The 16,977-nt window shown below is 67.4% G+C and overlaps 2 protein-coding genes across 2 annotated transcripts in view; one reads left to right on the forward strand and one right to left on the reverse strand.

Annotated features, from left to right (window-relative positions):
- The window catches only part of LOC140457083 (uncharacterized), a 130,184-nt gene that overhangs the window by 80,182 nt on the left and 33,025 nt on the right, over positions 1-16,977 (forward strand). The window lies entirely within an intron of this gene.
- Positions 1-16,977, reverse strand: part of LOC140457082 (serine/threonine-protein kinase MRCK alpha-like) — a 213,167-nt gene that overhangs the window by 29,278 nt on the left and 166,912 nt on the right. Inside the window, exons 27-28 of the mRNA XM_072551052.1 lie at positions 2,926-3,007; positions 605-821 (exon numbers count right to left, since the gene is read on the reverse strand). Coding sequence (XP_072407153.1) covers positions 605-821; positions 2,926-3,007 — 299 coding nt within the window. The remainder of the gene's footprint in view (positions 1-604; positions 822-2,925; positions 3,008-16,977) is intronic.

Below are 16,977 nucleotides of genomic sequence, written 5' to 3' on the forward strand. Positions count from 1 at the left end.
CCTGTTCCTTGGATGCTGCCTGACCTGCTGCGCTTTTCCAGCAACACATTTTTCAGCTCTGATCTCCAGCATCTGTAGTCCTCACTTTCTCCTAGTTGATACAGAGGGTGGTACGTGTATGGAATGAGCTGCCAGAGGAAGTGGTGGAGGCTGGTACAATTGCAACATTTAAAAGGCATCTGGACGGGTATATGAATAGAAAGGATTTAGAGGTATATGGGCCGGGTGCTGGCAGGTGGGACTAGATAGGGTTGGGATATCTGGTCGGCAAACGAGTTGGTCCGAAGGGTCTGTTCCGTGCTGTACATTTCTATGATTCTATGTGGAGTGTTTTATTTCCCAAAGTGGGAGAGGTCAGCTGGGCAGCTTGTTCCTAGCAGGCCTTCCTCCAACTGAACTTGATCAGAACCCAGTCACTGTTCAAAAGCAGGCTCTACAACAAAGTCATCAATCATGTGAAAAATCCAGTATCTACAGACCTCTTGGAAAGAAACCTCTCTGGCAAAACTTAAAATAAATTCCTCTTCCCACTCAAATCCTTCAAAACCCAAGTCCTCCAAGCAATGGACACGTAACACATGCTGAGAGGGTTTGGAGACCTTACCTATGATGGTGGCAGCGAGTGTATTGCGGATCAGCGGCAGTGCGCTGTCGTACGCCTCTTTGAGGCACACCGCTGACCGTTCTTTGAAGCCGTTCTGCTTGCAGATGGCGACCAGCTCGTTGATCACCGTCACCCACTTCTTCTTCTCCTTCTCACTGTCAGCCAGCACCAGGAGGGAGGCCTTGGAGCTCGGGACTGTCAGCTGAGGAGCCGTGATCTGTCAGGGCAAGCACAGAAAGGGAACTGTCCACAAGCCTGAGCTGGGGCTATCCTGAACTTCAGCTGAACCCTAGCACTGCTGTTCGTTAGGCCACCCCAGGGGCAAGTTGTCACGCATGGAAATGGCAGTGCCTATATTAAGCTGGAGAGGGTTCAGAAGAGATTTACCAGGATGTTGCCGGGTATGGAAGGTTTAAGTTATAAAGAAAGGCTGAGGCCAATTTTCCCTGGAAGGTAGGAGATTGGGAGGTAACCTTATTGAGGTTTATAAAACCATGAGGGGCAATGATAGGATAAATGGTGGCTGTCTTTTCCCTAGGAAAGACTAGGGGGCATGTCTTTAAGATGAGAAGAGAAGATTTAAGACAGACATGAGGGGCAAATGTTTTACACAGAGAGTGGTTCGTGTGTGGAATGAACTTCCTAAGGTAGCGGTGGGTGCGGGGTACAGTTACAACGTTTAAAAGACATTTGGATAAGGATATGAACAGGAAAGGGTTTGGAGAGATATGGGCCAGGAGTAGGCAGGTGGGACTAGTTTAATTTGGAATTATGGGTCGGCATGGACTGGTTGGACAGAAGGGTCCGTTCTGTTGCTGTACGACTCTGTGAGCAAACAGAGATTTTGAAAAGAATTCAGTGTGGGAATAGACCCATCAAGCCTACAGTGCTATTTGTCAAGGTCTTAAGCAACATGTGACAATATCCTTGCCCATATATGACCTGATGGCGTGAAACTCCATATGTTGATGGATCCCGAGGGTAACTGTATACCACTATTCTACCACCTATGCTGGGTTTGTCCTGGGCATACCCAGGGATGGCGGTATCCACTTCACTGCATAGACAGTGAGATTCTGTGACTGTGTCAGGCTAGTCCATGATCCTCAGTCTCTGTACAAACCCCCCCGATTTAGTATGGAGGGTCGACATTTCCAGTGCCTTGGTCAATGCCAGGTGGTTTGTCCAGTTTCATTTGAAACTCCAGAATTTAGATCCAGTGATAGAAGGAATGGGAATACAATTCCAAGTCAGGGGCTTGGAAAAAAAACTGACAGGGTGGAGGTCATCGAGACGTACAGCCCGGAAACAGACCCTTCGGTCCAACTTGTCCATGCAGACCCAGATATCCAAAGTTATTCCAGTCCCACCTGCCAGCATTTGGCCCATATCCCTCCAAACCCTTCATGTTCATGTCCCCATCCAGATGCCTTTTAAATGTTGTCATTGTACCAGCCTCCACCACTTCCTCTGGCAGCTCATTCCACACACGCGCTTCCCACTGCGTGTAAAGGTTGGCCCCTCAGGCCCCTTTTAAATCTTTACCCTCTCACCCTAAACCTCTGCCCCTCTAGTTCTGGACTCTCCCAGCCATTCCCATGCACCGTTAATCATTGTCCTTTGAGGTGGTAGAGGTCATGGGTTTGAAAGGTTACCATCAAAGGAGCCTGGGTGAGTTACCGCAGTACATCCCGAAGATGGTACACAACGCTGAGACTGAGCGTCACTGGTGGACGTTAAATACTTGTGCCGATCGGGCCAGGCTGCTTTGCCCTGGACTGTGCCAAGTGCGGAGAATCTGAAAGAGTGTAACCACTTCCGCTCTTGGGGGCATTCCAGAGCACAGGGGCAGTAATTAGAGCCAGGCTGTGGAAAGGGTGATGGTTGGGAAGGACAAATCCACAACAGAGGAAATTTGCAATTGTTCCCCCCCCACCCCCCCCCAACAAAACTAAAACAAAAGGTAATAGATCGATTAGACACTTTGAGACAAAGGCTGGTAAATTGTTGTTGGGGCGAGGGAATCACTTTGAGGAAAGGAAGTCAAGATAGAGACCAGCTGTGAGCTAAATAGAGGAGTCAAGCGGTCTCCTCCTGTCCCGACATTCTGATGGGTTAGTGACGTTCAGCCCAAAGAGGAGTTGCTACTGTAACCCAGTTCCCCCCCCACCCCCCCCGGGCTCAAGGAGTTTTACCATGAGGGCCCCCCATTGCCCCTGACCATTGCCCAGGCCATGGTCAAGGGAGGGGGGAGAAACAGTCCAGGGTTATTCCTGAAGGGAAAGGCTGTGGGGATCAGGTCGTACGATGGTCTGACTCACCCTGAATATACACGGAACGTCGTTCTTGTTCGCATGAATCACGTCAGAGAAGAAAACTGAGCTCACGGAGAATTCTTCATCGCTGAGAAGGCAAAGGGGATGCTAGTCATTTGGGGTGGGGAGACAGACAGGCAGACAGACAGACAGAGAGAGAAACAGAGAGAGAGAGAGAGAGAGAGAGAGTAGGAGAGAGAGTGGGAGAGAGACAGACAGATAGAGAGAGACAGAGAGAGAGACACAGAGAGAGAGAGAGACCGGAGATCCAGGAACGCTAATGAACTCTCAATAGGATGGGCCACTCAGTTCAATGGGCCACCAATCTCCTAACCCTCTCCCCGCGTCCCTCTTCCCCACCCTCTCCCCGTGTCCCTCAGTCCCACCCTCTCCCCGCGTCCCCCTTCCCCACCCTCTCCCCGCGTCCCTCTTCCCCACCCTCTCCCCGTGTCCCTCAGTCCCACCCTCTCCCCGCGTCCCCCTTCCCCACCCTCTCCCCGTGTCCCTCAGTCCCACCCTCTCCCCGCGTCCCCCTTCCCCACCCTCTCCCCGCGTCCCTCTTCCCCACCCTCTCCCCGTGTCCCTCTTCCCCACCCTCTCCCCGTGTCCCTCTTCCCCACCCTCTCCCCGTGTCCCCCTTCCCCACCCTCTCCCCGCGTCCCTCTCCCCCTTCCCCCCACCCTCTCCCCCCACCCTCTCCCCCCACCCTCTCCCCCTTCCCCACCCTCTCCCCGTGTCCCTCAGTCCCACCCTCTCCCCATGTCCCTCTTCCCCACCCTCTCCCCGTGTCCCTCAGTCCCACCCTCTCCCCGCGTCCCTCTTCCCCACCCTCTCCCCGTGTCCCCCTTCCCCATCCTCTCCCCGTGTCCCCCTTCCCCACCCTCTCCCCGTGTCCCTCAGTCCCACCCTCTCCCCGCGTCCCTCTTCCCCACCCTCTCCCCGCGTCCCTCAGTCCCACCCTCTCCCCGTGTCCCTCAGTCCCACCCTCTCCCCGTGTCCCTCTGTCCCACCCTCTCCCTGTGTCCCCCTTCCCCACCCTCTCCCCGCGTCCCTCAGTCGCACCCTCTCCCCGTGTCCCCCTTCCCCACCCTCTCCCCGTGTCCCCCTTCCCCACCCTCTCCCCGTGTCCCTCTTCCCCACCCTCTCCCCGCGTCCCCCTTCCCCACCCTCTCCCCGTGTCCCTCAGTCCCACCCTCTCCCCGCGTCCCTCTTCCCCACCCTCTCCCCGCGTCCCTCTTCCCCACCCTCTCCCCGTGTCCCTCAGTCCCACCCTCTCCCCGTGTCCCTCAGTCCCACACTCTCCCCGTGTCCCCCTTCCCCACCCTCTCCCCGTGTCCCTCAGTCCCACCCTCTCCCCGCGTCCCTCTTCCCCACCCTCTCCCCGTGTCCCTCTTCCCCACCCTCTCCCCGCGTCCCTCTTCCCCACCCTCTCCCCGCGTCCCTCTTCCCCACCCTCTCCCCGTGTCCCTCAGTCCCACCCTCTCCCCGTGTCCCCCTTCCCCATCCTCTCCCCGTGTCCCCCTTCCCCACCCTCTCCCCGCGTCCCCCTTCCCCACCCTCTCCCCGTGTCCCTCAGTCCCACCCTCTCCCCGCGTCCCTCTTCCCCACCCTCTCCCCGCGTCCCTCTTCCCCACCCTCTCCCCGCGTCCCCCTTCCCCACCCTCTCCCCGTGTCCCCCTTCCCCACCCTCTCCCCGTGTCCCTCTTCCCCACCCTCTCCCCGTGTCCCCCTTCCCCATCCTCTCCCCGTGTCCCCCTTCCCCACCCTCTCCCCGTGTCCCTCAGTCCCACCCTCTCCCCGCGTCCCTCTTCCCCACCCTCTCCCCGCGTCCCCCTTCCCCACCCTCTCCCCGTGTCCCCCTTCCCCACCCTCTCCCCGTGTCCCTCTTCCCCACCCTCTCCCCGCGTCCCCCTTCCCCACCCTCTCCCCGTGTCCCCCTTCCCCACCCTCTCCCCGTGTCCCCCTTCCCCACCCTCTCCCCGTGTCCCTCTTCCCCACCCTCTCCCCGTGTCCCTCTTCCCCACCCTCTCCCCGCGTCCCTCTTCCCCACCCTCTCCCCGTGTCCCTCTTCCCCACCCTCTCCCCGCGTCCCCCTTCCCCACCCTCTCCCCGTGTCCCCCTTCCCCACCCTCTCCCCGCGTCCCCCTTCCCCACCCTCTCCCCGTGTCCCCCTTCCCCACCCACTCCCCGTATCCCCCTTCCCCACCCTCTCCCCGTGTCCCTCTTCCCCACCCTCTCCCCGTGTCCCTCAGTCCCACCCTCTCCCCGTGTCCCCCTTCCCCACCCTCTCCCCGTGTCCCCCTTCCCCACCCTCTCCCCGTGTCCCCCTTCCCCATCCTCTCCCCGTGTCCCCCTTCCCCACCCTCTCCCCGCGTCGCTCTTCCCCACCCTCTCCCCGTGTCCCCCTTCCCCACCCTCTCCCCGTGTCCCTCAGTCCCACCCTCTCCCCGCGTCCCCCTTCCCCACCCTCTCCCCGCGTCCCCCTTCCCCACCCTCTCCCCGTGTCCCCCTTCCCCACCCTCTCCCCGCGTCCCTCTTCCCCACCCTCTCCCCGCGTCCCCCTTCCCCACCCTCTCCCCGTGTCCCTCAGTCCCACCCTCTCCCCGTGTCCCCCTTCCCCACCCTCTCCCCCTGTCCCTCTTCCCCACCCTCTCCCCCTGTCCCTCAGTCCCACCCTCTCCCCGTGTCCCCCTTCCCCACCCTCTCCCCGTGTCCCTCTGTCCCACCCTCTCCCCGCGTCCCTCAGTCCCACCCTCTCCCCGTGTCCCTCTTCCCCACCCTCTCCCCGTGTCCCCCTTCCCCACCCTCTCCCCGCGTCCCCCTTCCCCACCCTCTCCCCGCGTCCCTCTTCCCCACCCTCTCCCCGCGTCCCTCTTCCCCACCCTCTCCCCGCGTCCCCCTTCCCCACCCTCTCCCCGTGTCCCCCTTCCCCACCCTCTCCCCGTGTCCCCCTTCCACACCCTCTCCCCGTGTCCCTCTTCCCCACCCTCTCCCCCTGTCCCTCAGTCCCACCCTCTCCCCGTGTCCCCCTTCCCCACCCTCTCCCCGCGTCCCTCTTCCCCACCCTCTCCCCGTGTCCCTCAGTCCCACCCTCTCCCCGTGTCCCCCTTCCCCACCCTCTCCCCGTGTCCCTCTTCCCCACCCTCTCCCCGTGTCCCCCTTCCCCACCCTCTCCCCGTGTCCCCCTTCCCCACCCTCTCCCCGTGTCCCCCTTCCCCACCCTCTCCCCGTGTCCCCCTTCCCCACCCTCTCCCCGTGTCCCTCTTCCCCACCCTCTCCCCGTGTCCCTCTTCCCCACCCTCTCCCCGTGTCCCCCTTCCCCACCCTCTCCCCGTGTCCCTCTTCCCCACCCTCTCCCCGCGTCCCCCTTCCCCACCCTCTCCCCGCGTCCCTCAGTCCCACCCTCTCCCCGTGTCCCCCTTCCCCACCCTCTCCCCGTGTCCCTCTTCCCCACCCTCTCCCCGCGTCCCTCTTCCCCACCCTCTCCCTGCGTCCCTCTTCCCCACCCTCTCCCCACGTCCCTCTTCCCCACCCTCTCCCCGTGTCCCTCAGTCCCACCCTCTCCCCGCGTCCCTCAGTCCCACCCTCTCCCCGTGTCCCTCAGTCCCACCCTCTCCCCGTGTCCCTCTTCCCCACCCTCTCCCCGTGTCCCTCTTCCCCACCCTCTCCCCGCGTCCCTCAGTCCCACCCTCTCCCCGTGTCCCTCAGTCCCACCCTCTCCCTGCGTCCCTCTTCCCCACCCTCTCCCCGCGTCCCTCTTCCCCACCCTCTCCCCGTGTCCCTCTTCCCCACCCTCTCCCCGCGTCCCTCAGTCCCACCCTCTCCCCGTGTCCCTCAGTCCCACCCTCTCCCCGCGTCCCCCTTCCCCACCCTCTCCCCGCGTCCCTCTTCCCCACCCTCTCCCCGTGTCCCTCTTCCCCACCCTCTCCCCGTGTCCCCCTTCCCCACCCTCTCCCCGTGTCCCTCTTCCCCACCCTCTCCCCGTGTCCCTCTTCCCCACCCTCTCCCCGTGTCCCTCTTCCCCACCCTCTCCCCGCGTCCCTCAGTCCCACCCTCTCCCCGTGTCCCCCTTCCCCACCCTCTCCCCGTGTCCCTCTTCCCCACCCTCTCCCCGCGTCCCTCAGTCCCACCCTCTCCCCGTGTCCCTCTTCCCCACCCTCTCCCCGTGTCCCCCTTCCCCACCCTCTCCCCGTGTCCCTCAGTCCCACCCTCTCCCTGTGTCCCTCAGTCCCACCCTCTCCCCGTGTCCCCCTTCCCCACCCTCTCCCCGCGTCCCTCAGTCCCACCCTCTCCCCGTGTCCCTCAGTCCCACCCTCTCCCCGTGTCCCTCTTCCCCACCCTCTCCCCGTGTCCCTCAGTCCCACCCTCTCCCCGCGTCCCCCTTCCCCACCCTCTCCCCGTGTCCCCCTTCCCCACCCTCTCCCCGTGTCCCCCTTCCCCACCCTCTCCCCGTGTCCCTCAGTCCCACCCTCTCCCCGTGTCCCTCAGTCCCACCCTCTCCCCGTGTCCCCCTTCCCCACCCTCTTCCCGTGTCCCCCTTCCCCACCCTCTCCCCGTGTCCCTAAGTCCCACCCTCTCCCCGTGTCCCTCAGTCCCACCCTCTCCCCGTGTCCCCCTTCCCCACCCTCTCCCCGTGTCCCTCAGTCCCACCCTCTCCCCGTGTCCCCCTTCCCCACCCTCTCCCCGTGTCCCTCAGTCCCACCCTCTCCCCGTGTCCCCCTTCCCCACCCTCTTCCCGTGTCCCCCTTCCCCACCCTCTCCCCGTGTCCCTCAGTCCCACCCTCTCCCCGTGTCCCTCAGTCCCACCCTCTCCCCGTGTCCCTCTTCCCCACCCTCTCCCCGTGTCCCCCTTCCCCACCCTCTCCCCGTGTCCCTCAGTCCCACCCTCTCCCCGTGTCCCTCAGTCCCACCCTCTCCCCGTGTCCCCCTTCCCCACCCTCTCCCCGCGTCCCTCAGTCCCACCCTCTCCCCGCGTCCCTCTTCCCCACCCTCTCCCCGTGTCCCCCTTCCCCACCCTCTCCCCGCTTCCCTCTTCCCCACCCTCTCCCCGCGTCCCCCTTCCCCACCCTCTCCCCGTGTCCCCCTTCCCCACCCTCTCCCCGCGTCCCTCTTCCCCACCCTCTCCCCGTGTCCCTCAGTCCCACCCTCTCCCCGTGTCCCCCTTCCCCACCCTCTCCCCGTGTCCCCCTTCCCCACCCTCTCCCCGCGTCCCCCTTCCCCACCCTCTCCCCGTGTCCCCCTTCCCCACCCTCTCCCCGTGTCCCTCTTCCCCACCCTCTCCCCGCGTCCCCCTTCCCCACCCTCTCCCCGTGTCCCCCTTCCCCACCCTCTCCCCGTGTCCCTCAGTCCCACCCTCTCCCCGTGTCCCCCTTCCCCACCCTCTCCCCGTGTCCCCCTTCCCCACCCTCTCCCCGTGTCCCTCAGTCCCACCCTCTCCCCGTGTCCCCCTTCCCCACCCTCTCCCCGCGTCCCCCTTCCCCACCCTCTCCCCGCGTCCCCCTTCCCCACCCTCTCCCCGTGTCCCTCTTCCCCACCCTCTCCCCGTGTCCCTCAGTCCCACCCTCTCCCCGTGTCCCCCTTCCCCACCCTCTCCCCGTGTCCCCCTTCCCCACCCTCTCCCCGTGTCCCTCTTCCCCACCCTCTCCCCGTGTCCCCCTTCCCCACCCTCTCCCCGTGTCCCCCTTCCCCACCCTCTCCCCGTGTCCCCCTTCCCCACCCTCTCCCCGTGTCCCCCTTCCCCACCCTCTCCCCGTGTCCCTCTTCCCCACCCTCTCCCCGTGTCCCTCAGTCCCACCCTCTCCCCGTGTCCCTCTTCCCCACCCTCTCCCCGTGTCCCTCAGTCCCACCCTCTCCCCGTGTCCCTCTTCCCCACCCTCTCCCCGTGTCCCCTCTTCCCCACCCTCTCCCCGTGTCCCCCTTCCCCACCCTCTCCCCGTGTCCCTCAGTCCCACCCTCTCCCCGCGTCCCCCTTCCCCACCCTCTCCCCGTGTCCCTCTTCCCCACCCTCTCCCCGTGTCCCCTCTTCCCCACCCTCTCCCCGTGTCCCCCTTCCCCACCCTCTCCCCGTGTCCCTCAGTCCCAACCTCTCCCCGTGTCCCTCAGTCCCACCCTCTCCCCGTGTCCCCCTTCCCCACCCTCTCCCCGTGTCCCTCAGTCCCACCCTCTCCCCGCGTCCCTCAGTCCCACCCTCTCCCCGTGTCCCTCTTCCCCACCCTCTCCCCGTGTCCCCCTTCCCCACCCTCTCCCCACGTCCCTCTTCCCCACCCTCTCCCCGTGTCCCTCTTCCCCACCCTCTCCCCGTGTCCCTCAGTCCCACCCTCTCCCCGTGTCCCTCTTCCCCACCCTCTCCCCGTGTCCCCCTTCCCCACCCTCTCCCCGTGTCCCTCAGTCCCACCCTCTCCCCGTGTCCCTCAGTCCCACCCTCTCCCCGTGTCCCTCTTCCCCACCCTCTCCCCGTGTCCCCCTTCCCCACCCTCTCCCCGTGTCCCTCAGTCCCACCCTCTCCCCGTGTCCCTCAGTCCCACCCTCTCCCCGCGTCCCTCTTCCCCACCCTCTCCCCGTGTCCCTCTTCCCCACCCTCTCCCCGTGTCCCTCAGTCCCACCCTCTCCCCGTGTCCCTCTTCCCCACCCTCTCCCCGTGTCCCCCTTCCCCACCCTCTCCCCGTGTCCCTCAGTCCCACCCTCTCCCCGTGTCCCTCAGTCCCACCCTCTCCCCGTGTCCCTCAGTCCCACCCTCTCCCCGCGTCCCCCTTCCCCACCCTCTCCCCGTGTCCCTCTTCCCCACCCTCTCCCCGCGTCCCCCTTCCCCACCCTCTCCCCGTGTCCACCTTCCCCACCCTCTCCCCGTGTCCCTCTTCCCCACCCTCTCCCCGCGTCCCCCTTCCCCACCCTCTCCCCGCGTCCCCCTTCCCCACCCTCTCCCCGTGTCCCCCTTCCCCACCCTCTCCCCGCGTCCCCCTTCCCCACCCTCTCCCCGCGTCCCTCAGTCCCACCCTCTCCCCGTGTCCCCCTTCCCCACCCTCTCCCCGCGTCCCCCTTCCCCACCCTCTCCCCGCGTCCCCCTTCCCCACCCTCTCCCCGCGTCCCTCAGTCCCACCCTCTCCCCGTGTCCCCCTTCCCCACCCTCTCCCCGCGTCCCTCAGTCCCACCCTCTCCCCGCGTCCCTCAGTCCCACCCTCTCCCCGTGTCCCTCAGTCTCACCCTCTCCCCGCGTCCCTCTTCCCCACCCTCTCCCCGTGTCCCCCTTCCCCACCCTCTCCCCGTGTCCCTCAGTCCCAACCTCTCCCCGTGTCCCTCAGTCCCACCCTCTCCCCGTGTCCCCCTTCCCCACCCTCTCCCCGTGTCCCTCAGTCCCACCCTCTCCCCGTGTCCCTCAGTCCCACCCTCTCCCCGCGTCCCTCAGTCCCACCCTCTCCCCGTGTCCCTCAGTCCCACCCTCTCCCCGTGTCCCTCTTCCCCACCCTCTCCCCGTGTCCCCCTTCCCCACCCTCTCCCCGTGTCCCCCTTCCCCACCCTCTCCCCGTGTCCCTCAGTCCCACCCTCTCCCCGTGTCCCTCAGTCCCACCCTCTCCCCGTGTCCCCCTTCCCCACCCTCTCCCCGCGTCCCTCTTCCCCACCCTCTCCCCGTGTCCCTCAGTCCCACCCTCTCCCCGTGTCCCTCAGTCCCACCCTCTCCCCGCGTCCCTCTTCCCCACCCTCTCCCCGTGTCCCTCAGTCCCACCCTCTCCCCGTGTCCCCCTTCCCCACCCTCTCCCCGTGTCCCCCTTCCCCACCCTCTCCCCGTGTCCCTCTTCCCCACCTTCTCCCCGTGTCCCTCAGTCCCACCCTCTCCCCGTGTCCCCCTTCCCCACCCTCTCCCCGTGTCCCCCTTCCCCACCCTCTCCCCGTGTCCCCCTTCCCCACCCTCTCCCCGTGTCCCTCTTCCCCACCTTCTCCCCGTGTCCCTCAGTCCCACCCTCTCCCCGTGTCCCCCTTCCCCACCCTCTCCCCGTGTCCCCCTTCCCCACCCTCTCCCCGTGTCCCCCTTCCCCACCCTCTCCCCGTGTCCCTCTTCCCCACCTTCTCCCCGTGTCCCTCAGTCCCACCCTCTCCCCGTGTCCCCCTTCCCCACCCTCTCCCCGTGTCCCTCAGTCCCACCCTCTCCCCGTGTCCCCCTTCCCCACCCTCTCCCCGTGTCCCCCTTCCCCACCCTCTCCCCGTGTCCCCCTTCCCCACCCTCTCCCCGTGTCCCTCTTCCCCACCTTCTCCCCGTGTCCCTCAGTCCCACCCTCTCCCCGTGTCCCCCTTCCCCACCCTCTCCCCGCGTCCCCCTTCCCCACCCTCTCCCCGTGTCCCCCTTCCCCACCCTCTCCCCGTGTCCCCCTTCCCCACCCTCTCCCCGTGCCCCTCTTCCCCACCCTCTCCCCGTGTCCCCCTTCCCCACCCTCTCCCCGTGTCCCCCTTCCCCACCCTCTCCCCGTGTCCCTCAGTCCCACCCTCTCCCCGTGTCCCTCAGTCTCACCCTCTCCCCGCGTCCCCCTTCCCCACCCTCTCCCCGTGTCCCCCTTCCCCACCCTCTCCCCGTGTCCCTCAGTCCCACCCTCTCCCCGTGTCCCTCAGTCCCACCCTCTCCCCGTGTCCCTCTTCCCCACCCTCTCCCCGCGTCCCTCAGTCCCACCCTCTCCCCGTGTCCCTCAGTCTCACCCTCTCCCCGCGTCCCCCTTCCCCACCCTCTCCCCGTGTCCCCCTTCCCCACCCTCTCCCCGTGTCCCTCAGTCGCACCCTCTCCCCGTGTCCCTCAGTCCCACCCTCTCCCCGTGTCCCTCTTCCCCACCCTCTCCCCGCGTCCCTCAGTCCCACCCTCTCCCCGTGTCCCCCTTCCCCACCCTCTCCCCGTGTCCCTCTTCCCCACCCTCTCCCCGTGTCCCCCTTCCCTACCCTCTCCCCGTGTCCCTCAGTCCCACCCTCTCCCCGTGTCCCTCTTCCCCACCCTCTCCCCGTGTCCCCCTTCCCCACCCTCTCCCCGTGTCCCCCTTCCCCACCCTCTCCCCGTGTCCCCCTTCCCCACCCTCTCCCCGTGTCCCCCTTCCCCACCCTCTCCCCGTGTCCCCCTTCCCCACCCTCTCCCCGTGTCCCCCTTCCCAACCCTCTCCCCGTGTCCCCCTTCCCCACCCTCTCCCCGTGTCCCTCTTCCCCACCCTCTCCCCGTGTCCCTCTTCCCCACCCTCTCCCCGTGTCCCCCTTCCCCACCCTCTCCCCGTGTCCCCCTTCCCCACCCTCTCCCCGTGTCCCCCTTCCCCACCCTCTCCCCGTGTCCCCCTTCCCCACCCTCTCCCCGTGTCCCTCTTCCCCACCCTCTCCCCGTGTCCCCCTTCCCTACCCTCTCCCCGTGTCCCCCTTCCCCACCCTCTCCCCGTGTCCCCCTTCCCCACCCTCTCCCCGTGTCCCCCTTCCCCACCCTCTCCCCGTGTCCCCCTTCCCCACCCTCTCCCCGTGTCCCCCTTCCCCACCCTCTCCCCGTGTCCCCCTTCCCCACCCTCTCCCCGTGTCCCCCTTCCCCACCCTCTCCCCGTGTCCCTCTTCCCCACCCTCTCCCCGTGTCCCCCTTCCCCACCCTCTCCCCGTGTCCCCCTTCCCCACCCTCTCCCCGTGTCCCCCTTCCCCACCCTCTCCCCGTGTCCCCCTTCCCCACCCTCTCCCCGCGTCGCTCTTCCCCACCCTCTCCCCGTGTCCCCCTTCCCCACCCTCTCCCCGTGTCCCTCAGTCCCACCCTCTCCCCGCGTCCCCCTTCCCCACCCTCTCCCCGCGTCCCCCTTCCCCACCCTCTCCCCGTGTCCCCCTTCCCCACCCTCTCCCCGCGTCCCTCTTCCCCACCCTCTCCCCGCGTCCCCCTTCCCCACCCTCTCCCCGTGTCCCTCAGTCCCACCCTCTCCCCGTGTCCCCCTTCCCCACCCTCTCCCCCTGTCCCTCTTCCCCACCCTCTCCCCCTGTCCCTCAGTCCCACCCTCTCCCCGTGTCCCCCTTCCCCACCCTCTCCCCGTGTCCCTCTGTCCCACCCTCTCCCCGCGTCCCTCAGTCCCACCCTCTCCCCGCGTCCCTCAGTCCCACCCTCTCCCCGTGTCCCTCTTCCCCACCCTCTCCCCGTGTCCCCCTTCCCCACCCTCTCCCCGCGTCCCCCTTCCCCACCCTCTCCCCGCGTCCCTCTTCCCCACCCTCTCCCCGCGTCCCTCTTCCCCACCCTCTCCCCGCGTCCCTCTTCCCCACCCTCTCCCCGCGTCCCCCTTCCCCACCCTCTCCCCGTGTCCCCCTTCCCCACCCTCTCCCCGTGTCCCCCTTCCACACCCTCTCCCCGTGTCCCTCTTCCCCACCCTCTCCCCCTGTCCCTCAGTCCCACCCTCTCCCCGTGTCCCCCTTCCCCACCCTCTCCCCGCGTCCCTCTTCCCCACCCTCTCCCCGTGTCCCTCAGTCCCACCCTCTCCCCGTGTCCCCCTTCCCCACCCTCTCCCCGTGTCCCTCTTCCCCACCCTCTCCCCGCGTCCCTCTTCCCCACCCTCTCCCCGTGTCCCCCTTCCCCACCCTCTCCCCGTGTCCCTCTTCCCCACCCTCTCCCCGTGTCCCTCTTCCCCACCCTCTCCCCGTGTCCCCCTTCCCCACCCTCTCCCCGTGTCCCTCTTCCCCACCCTCTCCCCGCGTCCCCCTTCCCCACCCTCTCCCCGCGTCCCTCAGTCCCACCCTCTCCCCGTGTCCCCCTTCCCCACCCTCTCCCCGTGTCCCTCTTCCCCACCCTCTCCCCGCGTCCCTCTTCCCCACCCTCTCCCTGCGTCCCTCTTCCCCACCCTCTCCCCACGTCCCTCTTCCCCACCCTCTCCCCGTGTCCCTCAGTCCCACCCTCTCCCCGCGTCCCTCAGTCCCACCCTCTCCCCGTGTCCCTCAGTCCCACCCTCTCCCCGTGTCCCTCTTCCCCACCCTCTCCCCGCGTCCCTCAGTCCCACCCTCTCCCCGTGTCCCTCAGTCCCACCCTCTCCCTGCGTCCCTCTTCCCCACCCTCTCCCCGCGTCCCTCTTCCCCACCCTCTCCCCGTGTCCCTCTTCCCCACCCTCTCCCCGCGTCCCTCAGTCCCACCCTCTCCCCGTGTCCCTCAGTCCCACCCTCTCCCCGTGTCCCTCTTCCCCACCCTCTCCCCGCGTCCCTCAGTCCCACCCTCTCCCCGTGTCCCCCTTCCCCACCCTCTCCCCGTGTCCCTCTTCCCCACCCTCTCCCCGCGTCCCTCAGTCCCACCCTCTCCCCGTGTCCCTCTTCCCCACCCTCTCCCCGTGTCCCCCTTCCCCACCCTCTCCCCGTGTCCCTCAGTCCCACCCTCTCCCTGTGTCCCTCAGTCCCACCCTCTCCCCGTGTCCCCCTTCCCCACCCTCTCCCCGCGTCCCTCAGTCCCACCCTCTCCCCGTGTCCCTCAGTCCCACCCTCTCCCCGCGTCCCCCTTCCCCACCCTCTCCCCGTGTCCCCCTTCCCCACCCTCTCCCCGTGTCCCCCTTCCCCACCCTCTCCCCGTGTCCCTCAGTCCCACCCTCTCCCCGTGTCCCTCAGTCCCACCCTCTCCCCGTGTCCCCCTTCCCCACCCTCTTCCCGTGTCCCCCTTCCCCACCCTCTCCCCGTGTCCCTAAGTCCCACCCTCTCCCCGTGTCCCTCAGTCCCACCCTCTCCCCGTGTCCCCCTTCCCCACCCTCTCCCCGTGTCCCTCAGTCCCACCCTCTCCCCGTGTCCCCCTTCCCCACCCTCTCCCCGTGTCCCTCAGTCCCACCCTCTCCCCGTGTCCCCCTTCCCCACCCTCTTCCCGTGTCCCCCTTCCCCACCCTCTCCCCGTGTCCCTCAGTCCCACCCTCTCCCCGTGTCCCTCAGTCCCACCCTCTCCCCGTGTCCCTCTTCCCCACCCTCTCCCCGTGTCCCCCTTCCCCACCCTCTCCCCGTGTCCCTCAGTCCCACCCTCTCCCCGTGTCCCTCAGTCCCACCCTCTCCCCGTGTCCCCCTTCCCCACCCTCTCCCCGCGTCCCTCAGTCCCACCCTCTCCCCGCGTCCCTCTTCCCCACCCTCTCCCCGTGTCCCCCTTCCCCACCCTCTCCCCGCTTCCCTCTTCCCCACCCTCTCCCCGCGTCCCCCTTCCCCACCCTCTCCCCGTGTCCCCCTTCCCCACCCTCTCCCCGCGTCCCTCTTCCCCACCCTCTCCCCGTGTCCCTCAGTCCCACCCTCTCCCCGCGTCCCTCTTCCCCACCCTCTCCCCGCGTCCCCCTTCCCCACCCTCTCCCCGTGTCCCTCTTCCCCACCCTCTCCCCGCGTCCCCCTTCCCCACCCTCTCCCCGTGTCCCCCTTCCCCACCCTCTCCCCGCGTCCCCCTTCCCCACCCTCTCCCCGTGTCCCCCTTCCCCACCCTCTCCCCGTGTCCCTCTTCCCCACCCTCTCCCCGCGTCCCCCTTCCCCACCCTCTCCCCGTGTCCCCCTTCCCCACCCTCTCCCCGTGTCCCTCAGTCCCACCCTCTCCCCGTGTCCCCCTTCCCCACCCTCTCCCCGTGTCCCCCTTCCCCACCCTCTCCCCGTGTCCCTCAGTCCCACCCTCTCCCCGTGTCCCCCTTCCCCACCCTCTCCCCGCGTCCCCCTTCCCCACCCTCTCCCCGCGTCCCCCTTCCCCACCCTCTCCCCGTGTCCCTCTTCCCCACCCTCTCCCCGTGTCCCTCAGTCCCACCCTCTCCCTGTGTCCCCCTTCCCCACCCTCTCCCCGTGTCCCCCTTCCCCACCCTCTCCCCGTGTCCCTCTTCCCCACCCTCTCCCCGTGTCCCCCTTCCCCACCCTCTCCCCGTGTCCCCCTTCCCCACCCTCTCCCCGTGTCCCCCTTCCCCACCCTCTCCCCGTGTCCCCCTTCCCCACCCTCTCCCCGTGTCCCTCTTCCCCACCCTCTCCCCGTGTCCCTCAGTCCCACCCTCTCCCCGTGTCCCTCTTCCCCACCCTCTCCCCGTGTCCCTCAGTCCCACCCTCTCCCCGTGTCCCTCTTCCCCACCCTCTCCCCGTGTCCCCTCTTCCCCACCCTCTCCCCGTGTCCCCCTTCCCCACCCTCTCCCCGTGTCCCTCAGTCCCACCCTCTCCCCGCGTCCCCCTTCCCCACCCTCTCCCCGTGTCCCTCTTCCCCACCCTCTCCCCGTGTCCCCTCTTCCCCACCCTCTCCCCGTGTCCCCCTTCCCCACCCTCTCCCCGTGTCCCTCAGTCCCAACCTCTCCCCGTGTCCCTCAGTCCCACCCTCTCCCCGTGTCCCCCTTCCCCACCCTCTCCCCGTGTCCCTCAGTCCCACCCTCTCCCCGCGTCCCTCAGTCCCACCCTCTCCCCGTGTCCCTCTTCCCCACCCTCTCCCCGTGTCCCCCTTCCCCACCCTCTCCCCACGTCCCTCTTCCCCACCCTCTCCCCGTGTCCCTCTTCCCCACCCTCTCCCCGTGTCCCTCAGTCCCACCCTCTCCCCGTGTCCCTCTTCCCCACCCTCTCCCCGTGTCCCCCTTCCCCACCCTCTCCCCGTGTCCCTCAGTCCCACCCTCTCCCCGTGTCCCTCAGTCCCACCCTCTCCCCGTGTCCCTCTTCCCCACCCTCTCCCCGTGTCCCCCTTCCCCACCCTCTCCCCGTGTCCCTCAGTCCCACCCTCTCCCCGTGTCCCTCAGTCCCACCCTCTCCCCGCGTCCCTCTTCCCCACCCTCTCCCCGTGTCCCTCTTCCCCACCCTCTCCCCGTGTCCCTCAGTCCCACCCTCTCCCCGTGTCCCTCTTCCCCACCCTCTCCCCGTGTCCCTCTTCCCCACCCTCTCCCCGTGTCCCTCTTCCCCACCCTCTCCCCGTGTCCCCCTTCCCCACCCTCTCCCCGTGTCCCTCAGTCCCACCCTCTCCCCGTGTCCCCCTTCCCCACCCTCTCCCCGTGTCCCTCAGTCCCACCCTCTCCCCGTGTCCCTCAGTCCCACCCTCTCCCCGTGTCCCTCAGTCCCACCCTCTCCCCGCGTCCCCCTTCCCCACCCTCTCCCCGTGTCCCTCTTCCCCACCCTCTCCCCGCGTCCCCC

Source organism: Chiloscyllium punctatum, chromosome 31, assembly GCF_047496795.1.
Source record: "Chiloscyllium punctatum isolate Juve2018m chromosome 31, sChiPun1.3, whole genome shotgun sequence".
In the NCBI taxonomy this organism is placed as follows: Eukaryota; Metazoa; Chordata; class Chondrichthyes; order Orectolobiformes; family Hemiscylliidae; genus Chiloscyllium; species Chiloscyllium punctatum.